This window comes from Microchirus variegatus (assembly GCF_963457635.1).
Source record: "Microchirus variegatus genome assembly, chromosome: 3".
Classification (NCBI taxonomy): Eukaryota; Metazoa; Chordata; class Actinopteri; order Pleuronectiformes; family Soleidae; genus Microchirus; species Microchirus variegatus.
Window position 1 is genome coordinate 17,593,148 of NC_139804.1, and position 15,744 is coordinate 17,608,891.

General features: G+C 38.9%; 1 protein-coding gene across 2 annotated transcripts in view; it reads right to left on the reverse strand.

Moving 5' to 3' along the window:
• Nucleotides 1-327: 327 nt before the first annotated feature.
• Nucleotides 328-15,744, reverse strand: part of smtnl (smoothelin, like) — a 29,544-nt gene continuing 14,127 nt past the window's right edge. For both annotated transcript variants that reach the window (XM_083886807.1, XM_083886806.1), the window contains exons 3-10: nucleotides 7,895-7,976; nucleotides 6,410-6,667; nucleotides 6,245-6,307; nucleotides 6,098-6,158; nucleotides 5,290-5,436; nucleotides 5,074-5,197; nucleotides 2,194-2,345; nucleotides 328-991 (exon numbers count right to left, since the gene is read on the reverse strand). In XM_083886807.1, coding sequence (XP_083742933.1) covers nucleotides 865-991; nucleotides 2,194-2,345; nucleotides 5,074-5,197; nucleotides 5,290-5,436; nucleotides 6,098-6,158; nucleotides 6,245-6,307; nucleotides 6,410-6,667; nucleotides 7,895-7,976 — 1,014 coding nt within the window. In that variant the 3' untranslated portion in view covers nucleotides 328-864. The remainder of the gene's footprint in view (nucleotides 992-2,193; nucleotides 2,346-5,073; nucleotides 5,198-5,289; nucleotides 5,437-6,097; nucleotides 6,159-6,244; nucleotides 6,308-6,409; nucleotides 6,668-7,894; nucleotides 7,977-15,744) is intronic.

Genomic DNA, 15,744 nt, shown 5'->3' on the forward strand with positions numbered 1-15,744 from the left:
CCAGACTCCTCCAGCTATTGGTGAACAACAAGACCAGGATCAGACACCTCTTCGATCTGAAGTACAAGAGCAGCAGCTGTTAAAACTTAAACTATCTTTAAAATTAGAAAACGAAATTATGCAACTTAAGTGACATAGGGTTTAGGGTTGCGTGAAAACATTTTAGTTAGTTGAATCATTTTAAATTGATTTGCAGTGACATTGCAGTCAGTATGTAATGTATGTATTCCCAGTAATGAAAACAATAACTACATTTATTTGTCAAACAGCACATTTATTGATTTTATCTCCTTATCTCAAATCCATTTCAGTAAAAAGAACGTGTGGACGTAAACATCACTCAGGAATAATGACTTCAGTTTTCTACAATTATTTGAATAAGATATTCTACAGTGTGTTTTGTCTTATTATGAGATAAGTCATAGTCAAGTGTCTATTTAAAAAAAAAAAAATGCCTTCAGTGACATTTGTGAAACATCCATTCTGGAGGTGCAGTGTGAGAGGATAATATTTAGTGATTATAATAAAGACGCAGCAACATTTTCAGCTTCTTGACTAATACATAACAGCTACAAACACACACGCATACTTAAAAAAAACTCTAATATTGACAAGCAGCCCTGGTGTGTGTTTGTGTCATTAGCATTAACATCACTGGATGATGTCCAATCAGTGTGTGTTTCCTGCATCAGTTTGAAAGTTGTTCACTTATCCACCACCAGAGAGCAGCATACTTTTATTTCAAAGTGCTCATGAGTCTGCTCTGAAGGTGCACTCAGCTGAGTGAATCTGCTGCTGCTGCTGGAGGCGGGAAAAGGTCAATGAGTGAAACACTGAGACAAACTGATCCCTGGTGTCTGAGCTTCACTCAAACTTGCGCAGGTGGTTGTAGAGGGACTGGACGTAGGTGAAGACACACATGGGGTCTGGTTTACGGCCCATTATCATCATGTCATCCACCTCGATCAGCCGGTCACAGCCGGCCTTCAGTCTGCAGACGCAAAGAAACACAAGTTATGTATGGCAAATTATTGAAATTGAAACTGAAATTGAATTGTTAATATGTATATATGTATGTATATATATGTATGTATATATATATATACACATATATACATATATGTATATATGTATATGTATATATATATATATACATATATACATATATGTATATGTATATATATATATATACATATATACATATATGTATATGTATATATATATATATATATATATATATATATATATATATGTATATGTATGTATATGTATATATATATATTTAAAAAAATCAGTTTAAGAATATTCATATATGGTTTTAAAGTTTCAAGTCTGGGTCACCACAGGTAAAAAAAAGATTGTGAAGTGAATATTGTCTTTCAGTTATTTTAGCCTAACTTAAAACATACATACAGCGTGTGTATGTCCAACATGTGATCTTTAGCATGCAGCTCTGTGAAGATATGCAGTCTAGGAAAAAAAGGAATTCACAGCAAACACCTTAAAGAACACAGCATGGTGAAACAGACGTGAAGAAGCAGACGCAGCCTTAGACAATGTCTTGTGTTGTTTCATGGAGAGAAAAATAGAAGCTTTACACAGGACTATAAAATAAATGCACAAAAGAAAACAAATTAAGAATGATTTGCCCACAATAAAGTCACAACTTTTATTGTTGATGCAGTAAAGGTCTTTAAATCCCTTAAGGCTCATTCAGCAAATGTCAAGGACCTCAAGTATCTCTAATGCTGTTGCACAGTTTGATGTTTTTGGCAAAATGGCAAGTGGCAAAACTCTTAATACCACTTCAAATCATTTTCAGCTGTAAATTAAGGTAAAGACGGCATGCAATGAACTCACTGTAGAGGAAAGATGGGAAACGGCTAACGTGGCAGCTCACACTGCTTCTAAAACCCAATTATTGACTTAACACATCCTGAGTCATTTGTTTGATCCGTACAGAAATCAATGAAGTGTATTGTGCAGGACTATTTCTCAGTCAGAAGCAGGTGCCACAAATTGAAATATTTATTTTCTTACTGAAGATGTTTTACTCATAACACTTGTTATGATTTACAGAAACAGTGAAGAGCAGCATAAGGCTTTTATTTTCTTTGAAGGAAGTGACTTTGAAACAAAAACCCCTCCTTAAAGCACTGTTAACATACTATAAAATTGATCATCTTGACTCACTCTGCAGTCTGAAAGGCTAACTCAAAGTTGTCTTTACGGTTGGAGGGCGACAGAGAGGTGTAGTCAAACTCAGTGGGGAAGAAGGAGTGGACCAAGGCACAGAAAGCCATCCCATCACTCCAGGTGGACGAGAAGTTCTGGATATCAATGTTCTGCAGAGACACACACACACACATAAAAAAACCAAAAACATTTGATGATGGTGTGGCACATGTGATTCCTTGAGTGTCATTTCAGAGACTTGCAGAGGTATAAAAGAACATGACCTGTAAAACTGGTCAACATCCGGGTTAAAGTCTAGTCTATAATCATGATGGATAAAGCAGACTTTCCTCTCCTCCTCTGCTTTTACATGCTTTTGAACTCATGTAATTTTAAGGCTGCCGTTCATTAGTCTCCAGTTTGCCTTGAATGAAATGCAGCATGTCAAGTCATTGGACGAGCATCTCTCTCTTTCTCTCGTGTGTGTGAGTGAATGTTTATTGCTGTCAGTTAATAAGAGTTTTGCCTGACTCTGGTCATAATTAGAGCCACATGGAGCAGCTGGCACAGAGTGCTGTGGAAGAAAATGGTACCAGAGAGCAGTAATATGTCAGAGGAGTCACTCATGACCTAAACTACCTCAGCCCTGAACTCACACACACACACACACACACACCCACACCCACACGTTTGCGCACATCATCCCTAATCTTCACCATAACCAGCTGAAGCCCAACACTAACCTTAACTGAACCATAATTCAAATCTCAGCCCCAACTTAAACAGTTCTTTAGAAACAAGGTTCTGATGGTTCTCATTAGGACCAGGTTTTGGTCTCCATGTGGAAGACTGGTGCTGACAAGGTCAGAGTTTATGCCAGAAAAGGTAAGTACAAACACACTCACACGCACACAACTAACTTCACAACAATACTTTGCGCCCATTTACAACAAAGTTTGTAAACGCCTAATTACTGCAGGCCACTTTTTTAATGCAAGCTTTAAATTTTGTTTTGAAATGCCACACTTTTGCTAAATTTGGCACATTGACTCTCACGTTAAACAATCGGCTGTATCTGTGCAATTATTGAGAAGAAAATGGGAAAATGGATTCACCGTCTGTCTAAGAGTTACAGACGAGGAAATTGATACCACATTCATGACGGTGCAGCACGTAGACCTGCAGAGCTGGAGCCAGGAGGAAAAAAGCATGAGGATGATATAGAAACATGGGGAAACAGTCTGGCTCTGCCCAAAGGTAAGAAAATCCATCTATTCTCATGTTGACAGCTCATTATTCTTTTACCCAAAGAAAAATTGAGGCAGTATAGTTTTTATGCTTTCATGGTGGAGTTGAAATAAAACCATGGATCACAGTGACATGTCCAAGCAGCTAGAACATGTTTACATGATTGTTTGTGTAAGGTTATTACAAATTAGAGTAAATGTGACATAGGGTTTGAAATGTATTATGTGAAACAATATAATTATCAAATCATAAAGGCTGCAATTTATGTTAATTAAGTTCTATTCCAATTAAACATGTTTAACATACTATAGATATTAGGAAGTGCCATCCTTACATAGTTATTATTATTATTTTTGAACAGTTGGACTCACATTATATGTCTCAATTCTGATTATGGTTTAGCCCTAATGTGACAATGATGTAAGGATGACGTATTCAATTATGTGTCTCAAACTTTATAAAGGTGAAAGTGCACAGTAAGATGACAATGTAAACATAACGCCATCTGCATGTTTGTATTGGCCCCATGTGCTCGAAGTCTCGCTAAGACTATGTTTTCTCTTCTCCCCCAGAACGGCTTTTCTTGGAAAAACAATGACAGGAATTATGACACAAAAATACCGTGTTATTCCAAATTCAAAACCACTGTGTAGAATAACGTTCAAACCAGTATCTACTAGGGGTGACAATCACAGGGTACGTCGCGATACGATACAATACATGGTCCACGATACCAATAACATCAAGATACTGCGATTATGTGATAATCAATACAATCATATAGCGATATATCAGCATTTTTAATAGATTTTCTGTATTCATCTTTTTTTTTTTGTCAGAGTAATATTATTATGACATGACTGCACAGGAACATCAACCAGAGTGAGTTGAAAACAAAAGGACTAACAGCTGGACTTAAAGCATGTCTCTGGCAGTTAATTTTTATTCTTTGGTGTAAGGACTAGTCAGTCTGACACAAAGTAAAACACCTTTTAAAAGGTGACTGACTATGATCTGTAATGGAACATATCAGTCAGAAGTGAAATATTTATGCAATATGTAGTAAATGGACTAAAGCACTTTAAAGCTTTGAAGTATCTTCCTCTGATCCAACGTTCTGTAATATGAACAGACTTATGCTAAATGATCCTTCAGGTTTTTGAAGTGTGGTTTTAGGAGGAGCCGACACATAATGAATGCTGACTACACCGTCAGGGCTCGATGCTCCAAGAACCAGTGAAACAAAGGCACGCTCGCTTTCATTAAAAAACATAACTGCCAGTGGAAAGCAATGAAAAACAGATTTTAGCCACTTCAGAGAAGGTTTAGTGAATAAAATCTACGCCTGCTCACACAGTTGTTGATCCTCTGTTGCATCCAACTGCCTGATTTGTGTTTGAAATCTTTGTTCAGCTTTACCTAAGTGACACAAACTTAATAAATAAGGCAGAAATAGACCAGCAAATGTTTTGTATCAGAGAGCTAAAACGGTGATTTTCTCTATGGACTATGGTGCAGGAGAGCGGGTTTTCAAACTCCAGTTTCCAATTGTAAGAGGCTGTCTAACACTTGCTAAATCTATATAGAATGTAATGTTTGGAATGACTATTGGAGTTATGAGTCGATAGTTGACAGTGACTTTGATTTTACCTGGTAGCCTATGGTCTTGGAGCGACACCACTCCAGAAGAATCTGTTTGATGCTGCTAGCGCTGGACACCCCAAAACTCTGAGACCGCTTCAGTTTGGGTTTGGACTCCACTGGTTTTGGACGACTGTACAGGAGGAGATGGAAGAAAGAAGTCAACAAAGACAAATTTTTTAATCTATCATTTGCTCCATCATGTTACCTGACTGCAGCATTTACCTGTTACTTGCTTCAGAGTCGAGCCTTTCAAAGATCGATCGACGAGCCTGAGCACCGATGTTACGAGGCAGAGTCTGCGACCTCACCAGTTCCCGCCTTCTCTCTCCTATCTGCCCATAGGACACGTCACTGCTTATATCTCCATCTCTAGAGGACGGAAGCACAGAGGGGTAAGACGGACTAATGAAATGGAGTATATGACGTGTCCTGACATGGCTCTCAGTCTACATATTTATATATTTTCTCTTAAAAGAAGCTGTGAAGGAGGAGGGTGTTGTCGCCACACAGACTGGCATTTAAATTTGCCACTAGAGCCACTGCTGCTATGACTTAGGTATGCAAGGAAGACGGGCCTACTCTCCGTCACCATCTGAGGATATTTTTCTGGGGGAAAGGATGATGGAGAACATTCCAGTGAAGTTTTCTACAGTAAATAAAGTTTTCAAAAATGTCAATATAACTGAAATGTTATTTTATCTTTCACTTATCTTTGTTTTAAGTTCAAACAAAAACAAGTGCAGGGTTCCCAGGGTCAGCAGCATCTTTTATAAAGTTGACTGAAATTTTAAATAAATAAATCTATCAGCCATCGGATTAAATTTTTTTTGATTTGCGTCAAAATGCCAATCTATCAATCAATATATATTTTATTGTTACATAGGGAAATTTGTCTTGGACTCATGTGCACATGAATGTCCTCATAACGCAGTTTAAACAATAAAAACAACTTAATATAAACAAAACAACACACAACAATCACAATAAATGTAACCTAAGTGGGTCTTTTCCCTTTCCTCAATCACCTTACCTATCATGCTGCTGTAAGGCTGAGTAGGTCACGGACTTGGCAGGGGCTGAATTTGTCTTCTCTACAAAAGGACAAACATTGAGAGTAAATCACATTCATGATGTTTCAGTCTCAGACAGAATGTACATATGTGAAAGCATGGCTCACCCTGAAGGCGGGGAGATCCCATAGTTCTGATAGGTGTAGGAGTCCATGTCTTCATAGAAGATACTAACAGCAAAGACAGATAAAAAAGATATTTTTACACATAACCTTATTGATGCTGCATTCATGTTAAATAGAAAGAAAAAAATAATTGAGACAGTCAGCTACCAGACTGAACTTGAGACTCTTCTATGGTTTGGGGCTGGTTGATGGTCATCATTGTTTGACCTGGAGATAAGGCCTCAGAGACAGGGGAGGACCGGGAACCAACAGGACTGCTGGGAGAGTTAGGAGAGCCCTTTACGTCTGCTGTCTTAGTTGTGGCGGTGATGGGGAGGTGGGGCATCCGCATGGCGACAGGAGCCGTGTGCTCATGTGGAGAGTCGGTGGGTGGAGAGATCTCGCCGTGAACCAACATTGAATGTTCTAGTTGGACACACAGATGCAGAATGATCACTTTATCGGAACTTCTCAAAGCTGCACAAATCACTGCTTTCATATTGAAAGTGAACCAGAGCAATATGCAATATGCAGTATGTGAAGTAAAATAGGTTAGCCATGGTAACAACTCCACAGAAAATGTCATCTAAGCTTTCCACTTTTTAGAAACTGGTTATAAATATCTTTTTATCTTTATTATAGGCTACACAACATATAAAACCCAAAATGGCAACTTTAGTAAGTGAGCTGGTAATCAGAGAGGAGCATTTAATATCTAGTTTTCTCAAAACAGAGCAAAAAGGAGAGTTATATAGTATTCAGCCTATATGAAAGTTGGACATTAATGACACTAATATCTGTTTATTGTGTAAAGCAATATGCAAATAATGTATATACTGCATAAGCTATGATTTAAAACAAGCCTTGAATTGAAATTGAAATTTAAACAAGCTGCTTAAATTCCACAAATAATCCAGAGATTTTGCATTAAATGTCTCTAAAGATGGACGAGAACAAAGAGATTGCAAACATGACATTCAGGCCCTAATATGTTTCTGATGCTCTGGGCACATAATTCAACTAAACAGCAGGTTTTTGTAATGATGTGTTCCATTTGTATTGAGAAGTGGAAACTTCCTAGTGCATATTTTCCGGAAAGTCCACTGATGTCACATTTCCCCAACCCCCAAATCCAAGATGGCTGGTCTGCTAAGCAGCGATGAAAGCTGTCGTGATATAAACTGTTAAATGACGTGTTCTGTCTCATTAAACCAGACATACACACAGGACTATCCAGCTTATGTCTGTGGACATGATAGGACTATGCTTGAATGCACCAAAACACAGTGTTGTGTGTGTTGTTATTGTGAGCAATACCTTGCTATAGAACCCCCCCTCCTCCACCCCTGAAATAATCCAAACCTGAGATTTGTAATGGAACACAGTCAACTCTGAAGTGATGTCATTCAAACTCAGATGCAGCCTTGTTAGCTCCTCCCTGTCTGACGCTACAACAAAGTCTTTTCAAATCCAGTCACCTCAGGTCTGAAACACAGGCTTTCTGTTGAAGATTTACAGTCACACGAGACCAGAGGACATTACACTGTAACTGTTTTCACAGGCTGAGCACTCCTCATTTGTACAGCAGGAACCTTAGTGTTCCTGCTGTGAGGAGAGTGTAAAGTGAGTGTGTCACAGTTATAATGTGGTTACCTGTTGTGGTAGCGTGTCCGTTCTCCAGGCCAGCATGTGTTGGGGTGGGGTCCACTTCGATTGGTTCTTCTCGCTCAATGCTCTGAAACACACACAGTCATAAAGTTAACAACAGCACTCCAACACCTGTCACTGTTTTTAAAAAGGAGCATGATGTCATTATGGACCTCAACCGGAGAGGAAAAGAAGAGTTTCTGGGAGATGTTTACATACAAAACACAGTTTGAAGGTTTTATGAAGTGCAATTGTTGGGGCTGAACATTTGGGTAATGAAACTGAAGTCTGCAATTTTCTAACTGCATTATTTTTGGAATGAGCATTAGAAAAGGCTGCTTCATGGTAAACATATTCCTTAGTTACTATATTAGGTGAATCTTGGGTTAGTTGGCTAAAATCTGTTTCTCATTATGCCCTCGCTGGCAGCGATGTTTTGAGTGAGTGCAAGTGTCAACAGTGTGGCCAGAGTGATCCCTTTAAGCTGGAAAAAAGTTATAAAAGTCAGACTGTGAACCAGGTTAAATAATCCTTCAGCTATTGATGTGTTGTATTTTTTGCCACAGGGACATAAAAATGTACATTTTAACATTTTGTGCTTAAGTGTCAATGTTTTTATGTTTAAATCAAAGGCAAATAGTTGAATCATGTTTCTTTGTTTTAAGCAAAGCAAACCCAGATGTCTTGTGCTTATTTAATCACCGTTTGATCTTTTTTTTTTTTTTTTTTTACTCTTTTCAGATCTTTTCACCAACATATGGGCTTTTTTGACACGACTTCAGACAAAACAAAACAAACCAACAAATCAGAGAAGAACGACTCAGCTCGCTAGAATGTCAGACGTGTGACGGCATGGACCTCAGAGAAGCAGTGTAGGTGTGAGAGGCACCAGAGTGTTCTGTTCTATCCTCCCCGTGATAAGAACTGGGAAGTCTTTGTTGTAAACCAGGCACTGCTGTCACTGACATGCTCAGTGATGAGGAAAGCAGCCAAAATCTGTGCACTGATCTGGCAGCACCACTGCAAAAATGACTGAGATCAGGTTATAATGTCAAACATCATTAGCATCCATGTGACCCTGTCTATTTCCTGAATGTGTGACCAGAGCAGATTCGGCTGAGGCTCACTTCCCTCTCTCCAAACACAATCAGCTGCATGGAAATAGCTAATGGTTGCCTGAGCAGATACTTCTATCTCAAACTCTTTAATGCACACCGCTGCCACTTTCCATGTGGCCCTGTCAGACACATAGATGGAGCACGGTGTGTTGATAGCTGTTTTGGCACAGAGCAACACTCCTCGGGTCAATAGTGCAGCACTGATAACTGTGCACATTTTGCTGAGGTCACACATCACATTGTGTTTGTGTTGTGCTCATAAAACCTTGAAACAGGCTTTTAAGCAGCAGAGCACACCCTCAGGCAGCCGAGTAGGAGATCCGCTGCACTTTGTGTCACAACTAACAAATGAACAGCTGGTTGTGTTTCAGACTTGGCTGTCACACTGGAACTAAACACACAAGGTCGGTTTCTACACTGTGTTTGTCTCAGAACATCATTTCACCAATGATGCATCTGATTCACCAACTCTGTGTTTAGATAAACTCAGCATGTTTGGGAGTAAAACTGAAGCATCTGCTCAAAAACCACAAAATGAACATAGACGGATACAGCGAAAGAAAAAAAATGAGGAGGCATATTTACATTTTATAATAGATGATACATACAACATTTTCTTCATAGACAAAGGATTTAATTTGTAAAGCTGATCCTTTGGTATTATTTATGTAAATAATGTGTAAATATATGGGGTATACAGTAAATAATGCTACTTCTTGATTTTGCATAGAATAGATTGTGCTTCCAGAATGTGAGGCTAGTGGGAGAATAATATGGTTTATAATCTAACGTGACATAATCTGCATACAAGACTCTGTAGAAAAAGGATCTACTTTATAAAGAAGCTGCTTCACTATTATCATGCCGTGTTGGCTGTTCTGTGTCCTGTCTGATATAATATTGTCTGTTACTGTTAAGGTCTTACACAAAAGTTAATAAAGTGGATATATGTTGTGATTTGGTGGTGTATAATTTAAGCAAACTTTATTGACAAAAATATACAGTGGTATGGTTTTATTTGAGTCATTTGCCTCTGAGATTTATGCCCTGAGATCACTATAACTAAGGTGAATTATTTATGGATTATTTGTTCACAGAGTTTAAAAAACAACATAAATACTGTCCTGGTTAGCCTTGATAATCCACACTGGATCTCAAAGCTCCCAATACCATTTCCAGGTATTGGCCAATCACAAGACAGTTGGGAAAGCCCTCACTGGCTGGCCAATCTCAACACAGTCTGTCTTCTGGGAATGAGATTTCGGTCTGAAGCAGCCCAACTGACGAGAGCTTCAGTGAGGAGAGATCGGCTCATTTACAGCAACTAGGAGGTTTTTGACCATAAAAACAAGTTAACGTATGTAAGTAGACTTCCATAACTCACATAGATATGTGATAGGACCACTCTATGGGAGCTTTAAGACGAACAGTGTTTCAGAGAAGAGCTGTTTATGTTCCCACCATCAAATTTCACAGCGTCATGAATATACCTTTTCATTTACCTCCATTGTTTTTGGTCGAGGCACAAAAATTTCAAAGATGGAAATCTGAAAACCTGGACAAACAAAAGTGAAACTAACCAAACAAAGACAGAAACCTAATACTATCACACTACACACACACACTTATGCCGTTCTTTACTTGAAATGGCTGGGAGAGGGAGAAAATTGTGGGTGAGTAGGAGTTCATTTCATGGAGGAGTGATGACAAAGACACTCCTTTAGTTCTTCAGAACAAAACGTATGAAAGGTGGAAGGCAGATGGGAACACGTGTGTGCTGCCTGATGAGAAATGGCACAGCGGGACAAGAAAGTGAGGTGGAAACAGCTGGACATCCAGCAGGAGGAGGGAGACACATTTCAGAATGTCTGACTGTGTGTGCGTGTGGGGGTGTCTCTGGATTAAGTTCTCGTATCATCTGTGGGTCAGAGGGGGAAACATGATAGCAGAGCTGCTGAGGTTCCTGTAAACTCTCTGGTATCTCGAGGTCTTGTTTTCTGGCAGAACAAACTGGTACACACTTGACATGGTACAGTACCGACAAGGGAACTCAGAGCATGATACGTGCGTCACTGGTGTCACGTATTTCCTTTTAACAGACACGCACAAAGACACATTTACTGGTGGAAGAACTACATGAGAATGCACATCAACATGAATAAATGATATCTTTTGGACCAACTGTGCACAGGCTGAAGTGACGTGTTGTTTGAAGGATTGTCACCGTCTGTTACGGTTTACTGTCAGACAGCAAGAGCAAACACAACACATCTCCTGTCTTACAGGTACAATTAAAGGCATGGTTTTACGACACACCAAAGAAAACGCAAAGTCTAAAGCCTGATATTGTGTAATCTGTCAATGTGTGGACCAACATAGTCACTAATCTGATTAGCAGGGATGTTCCATCTTCAATTTAAGAACAAACACATATTCTCTCTCATCTCTTTGGTTCAAATGATGGATTTCCTTCAGTCAGCCAACCCAAAACAGATTGCAACAACCTGAAACTCAACTACTTCTCCAGTGATCCTACCTACTACAGCTTTAACATCGAGTTGACCCTTAGAAGAACCTCAGCCTGTTTTCTCACTATGACCAAAATTAAAAAATCTTTTCATCTGTCCCTTCATTCACTTTCCTACCATGTGTCTATGTCTCAAATGTGTGCTTTTACGATCACTTTATCAGCGGAATGGAAAACAAATGTTCACAACCTTACTGCAAACACCACATGTTGCCATTGTTACTTATTTACATGCCTACAGATTTGCACATCAACGTCATCAACGCATTTTTACCACCAGCTTCTGGTGTTTTACGGAAATGGGGGAGATGACCACAACCTTGATGTGGTCATGTGGTCAAGTGAGTTTCCTGTGTAGGAAAAGCTCAATACCACTTTTCCAACAGTTAGTAACACAGCTGTGCTGATGCATTTACACCACATAACCATAACCAGCCATTTCAATAACAGAATTCTTCAACCATGTAACAAACATCCATCTTCCATAAGGGGCAGAAATAAACAGCATGACTGTTAAAACATGCCACTACAGCTTTTAATTAACATATTTTCACAAAGAAAATTACACTTTTTTCTTTCTTTCTTCCTTTATCTTAAAATAAGTCAACACCACTGATGCATTTAGATTTAACATGTAAGATCTAATATTTAGATTTAACTATTTAATACATTTCTAAGTTAACACATATTGTTGTAAATGTGTTAAAAAGTGACTTTCAAAACTTCACACCACTTTTTTGAACATTGTTTGAAGTTAAATATGTAAAAAAATGTTGCATTTATGTTCAGCATGAGCCGCTGTACGCTCTTAGATATAAAAGTGCTAAGTAGGACCATATAAGGTTCTTCAGCTTGTCCTCATAAGAGAACCCTTTTTGGCACCAGGTAGATCCTTTTTATAAAGGTTCCACCTGGAACCCCTTTAAAACCCTTTATTCAGGAAAGGGGTTTTAAAGGGTTCTCTGGATCAAAATGGTTCTTACTGGAACCATTAGTGTTACCAAGAACCCTTGTTTTTCAGAAGCAAATGGTTCCAGGTAGAACCTCAGCCTTTGTAGAAGGACACTTTTGGAACCCTTATTTCTAAGAGTCTACAAACAGCACCCCATAGACATGAACACTGCAGTGTGGCAGATTTGCAGGATTTTGGATCATATCTGATTTAACATTTCCCCCCCTGTATCGAATTCAGTGATTTTGACAAAAAAGGACTGATATTTGTTGGAGCTGCTCTCTCTAGATTTCTCCACCTTTCATGCTTACCTGTCCTCTCTTAAAAAAGGCAACAAAATGTCTAAAAATATCTCTCTGGTTGTACAAAATCATACAATAACGCCATGTGTCACAACATAAAAGACACATGAATGTCCTCAAGGGCTGCAACAATTCATTCATTATTGATTGATTACTAAATTAACATTGCTAATTGATTAATCGATACAAGTATTGTTTTCAATAATTAAAACAAGCTCTCTGATCTTTCAGCGTCTTATATATGCGCCATATACCAAAGAAATTATTAAAACTGAATCATTTCAATGCAGACCTAATGTACACATAGCACATTAGTTTGAGCCACTGCCAGTGAGGACACAAGGGAGAAAAGATTTTAGCCTCTTAACAAAAGGCTGTTTAACTCTATGATATCTTGAGAATATGTTTGCCACTTTAGCTCACTGTTAGTCAAACGTTTTCAACTATAAATTTAAGTTTGAGTCATTTCACTCCCTGCACAAAAGTCCAGAGAGAAAATCTGTGACTTTGTACCACAGCTCACAGAAGTTGTCCATCCAACGCTGGCCTCCACCAGCGAGTTTACATGCATTGTTAAATTTATTAAATAAATGAGGCAGCAGTAAACAGAAAGATCCTGAGAACTTGCAAGCTAAGAATTATGATTTTCTCTCAGGACTTGGGTGCAGTTATTTATAAACTGCAGTTTAACGTTGGAAACGAATGTGTAATGGTGGTGAACACATTCTCAAGATGGTTTACACTTGAGCAGGTGATGATTTTATTAAGGGGCATTTTGTTGAATGGCTAATATATGCTCTTCCTTGTGTTCCTGCTCACTACGTGCCATCGCCTCACACAGCAGTGCTTCAAAAAAACTGCACTGTGCATTTAAACCAAAGCCATTTGTGCGATGATTGAGATTATGACTGCCTGGTAAGAGTGAAACCTCCTTACGCAAGTAAATAGGGACTTTTACTTGAAATAGCCACTGGATTAACGTCATCTTAAATAAGCAGTCGTATATATTTGACTCAGACTGTCATCCCAAAAATCAAGACCTGAGCCAAGTGTCAAAGTCAGGATGAAACCCTGTATCCCTGTAAATTAGGACTCAAATTTACTGATATTATCACCTCAACCTATGAGTGACACCTGCACTATCTCAGTCACTGTACTACAGACACTGTGTTTAAGTGTAACTACTGATAAGAGGCTAAATGTGGACAGCATCACAACACGATGACACTAGAATAGACCACGCTGAGCTGTCAGGAACCCTGGAGTTGCGTTTAAATTTATCAGCCTAATATGTTCCTGACTTCTTGTAAGTCAAGCAGCGCTGAAGCTGAGAGGGGGTTGTCCAGTCGCTTCGTCTGGTCCACTCTCAGCAGCTGTGATTGTCTTACTGTGATATATGGAAGAGGAACAAGCCATAATAGTCTCATAACAGAGAGACAGAAGCTTCCATTTCTTCCTTCATTTGAGTCATGTAATCAAGTTTGTGAGAAAGTGTTTGGATGAAATTAGCGAAAGAAGTCAGAGACATAGAGAGAAAACACAAATAAAAGCTCACTCTACTTCTTCACTCAAATGTATTTTGGCAAAATGAAATACTCATTACTATGAGGTAAAGAAAACCAAATCATAAAGTAAAAACCTCAATAAAACGGTTCACAAATGTGAAAATGTCTGGTAAATTGGGTCTGGCCATTTCACAGATGAAGAATGCAGCATGAGACTGTTTGGGTCAGACAGTTCACAACAGCAGGAAGAGTTCCAGAACATCCAGGTGAGGAGAAGCACCTGGGTCAAGCATGCAGCCCACTCAGCCCTCAGGTTTTCCTGCTGTATTCTCACATGGGCTCATTTGGTGATTTTGTAGATATCTAACTAAGGGCGCTGTTAGAAAAACATCTGGAAAATGTCCAGAACAACATAAGTAGACATTTTGACACTTTGAGGAGAATGTCCAGACATCCCTGCATGATGTACAGCTTTTTTGTACAGTTTTTTTTCTTTACATTCAGAAAATGAGAAATGAACAATTGTTGTATTGTTCCATATCACAGTTTACTTTACCGGGAGTTAGCTTCAAGCTAAGTGTGATTAATTTAAAGCTGCAGTGTGAAACCTTTGGTGATTTTTGTCGTTGATGTTATTATTCTGCTTCCGCTTAGTCTTCGTGAACCGAAACAATGAAACATTATCTGTATGCAATATGCTTCATCTGTGAAGCTCTGTATTAAAGGGGACATATAATGCAAAATGAACTTTTCTGATCATTAAAATCCTTATATTTGGGACTCTGGAGGTCCTATCAGTCGGCAAAGTGTGAAAAAAGATGACTCACTCATGTTTTTGTGGTCCTCCTCAGTCTAAATACAGGAGATAAAACATGCAATTGTTGTCTTCCGCGCTCATTGGAACGTCACAATGCACTAAATTCCTGGAATTGTTGTCTCGCGGAGCTCCACTTAGTCTGTAAAATATGTGAGAGTGCTGGCGAGGGCAACGATATACGAAAAACCGGAAGGCCGTGAAAGGTTATATTGATGGCAATGTGTCTGCTAGAGCCTGCAAATGATCACTTTTCCAAATGCTAACTGCTGTTAGCTCCCAGTAGCCTCTGTGGCTGATGTAATTTCCTGTCCCTTAAGTTTAATTTTACTTTTTTTTCCCCCCTCTCTTTTTTTAAGGTGGACCTAAAGAGATTCTACTAAACAGAGTGTTCTGAACAGGGCTGTTTTGGCAGGGTGATTGAACTGCTGTGGTGCTTCATCCTTATTTTGACCAAAGCATGTCACAGACATGTTCATTAGGACACCAGGGAACTAGGTTAACTTGGAGAAATAGGGTATAATATGACTCCTTTAATACTATCAGACCTGACTGTGTGTATACAACAGCAGGCGGGGACAAGAGGCGTTTATCCTTTCAAACTGCTGAATGACTGGGTTTTTTGGGCAGTAAAATTT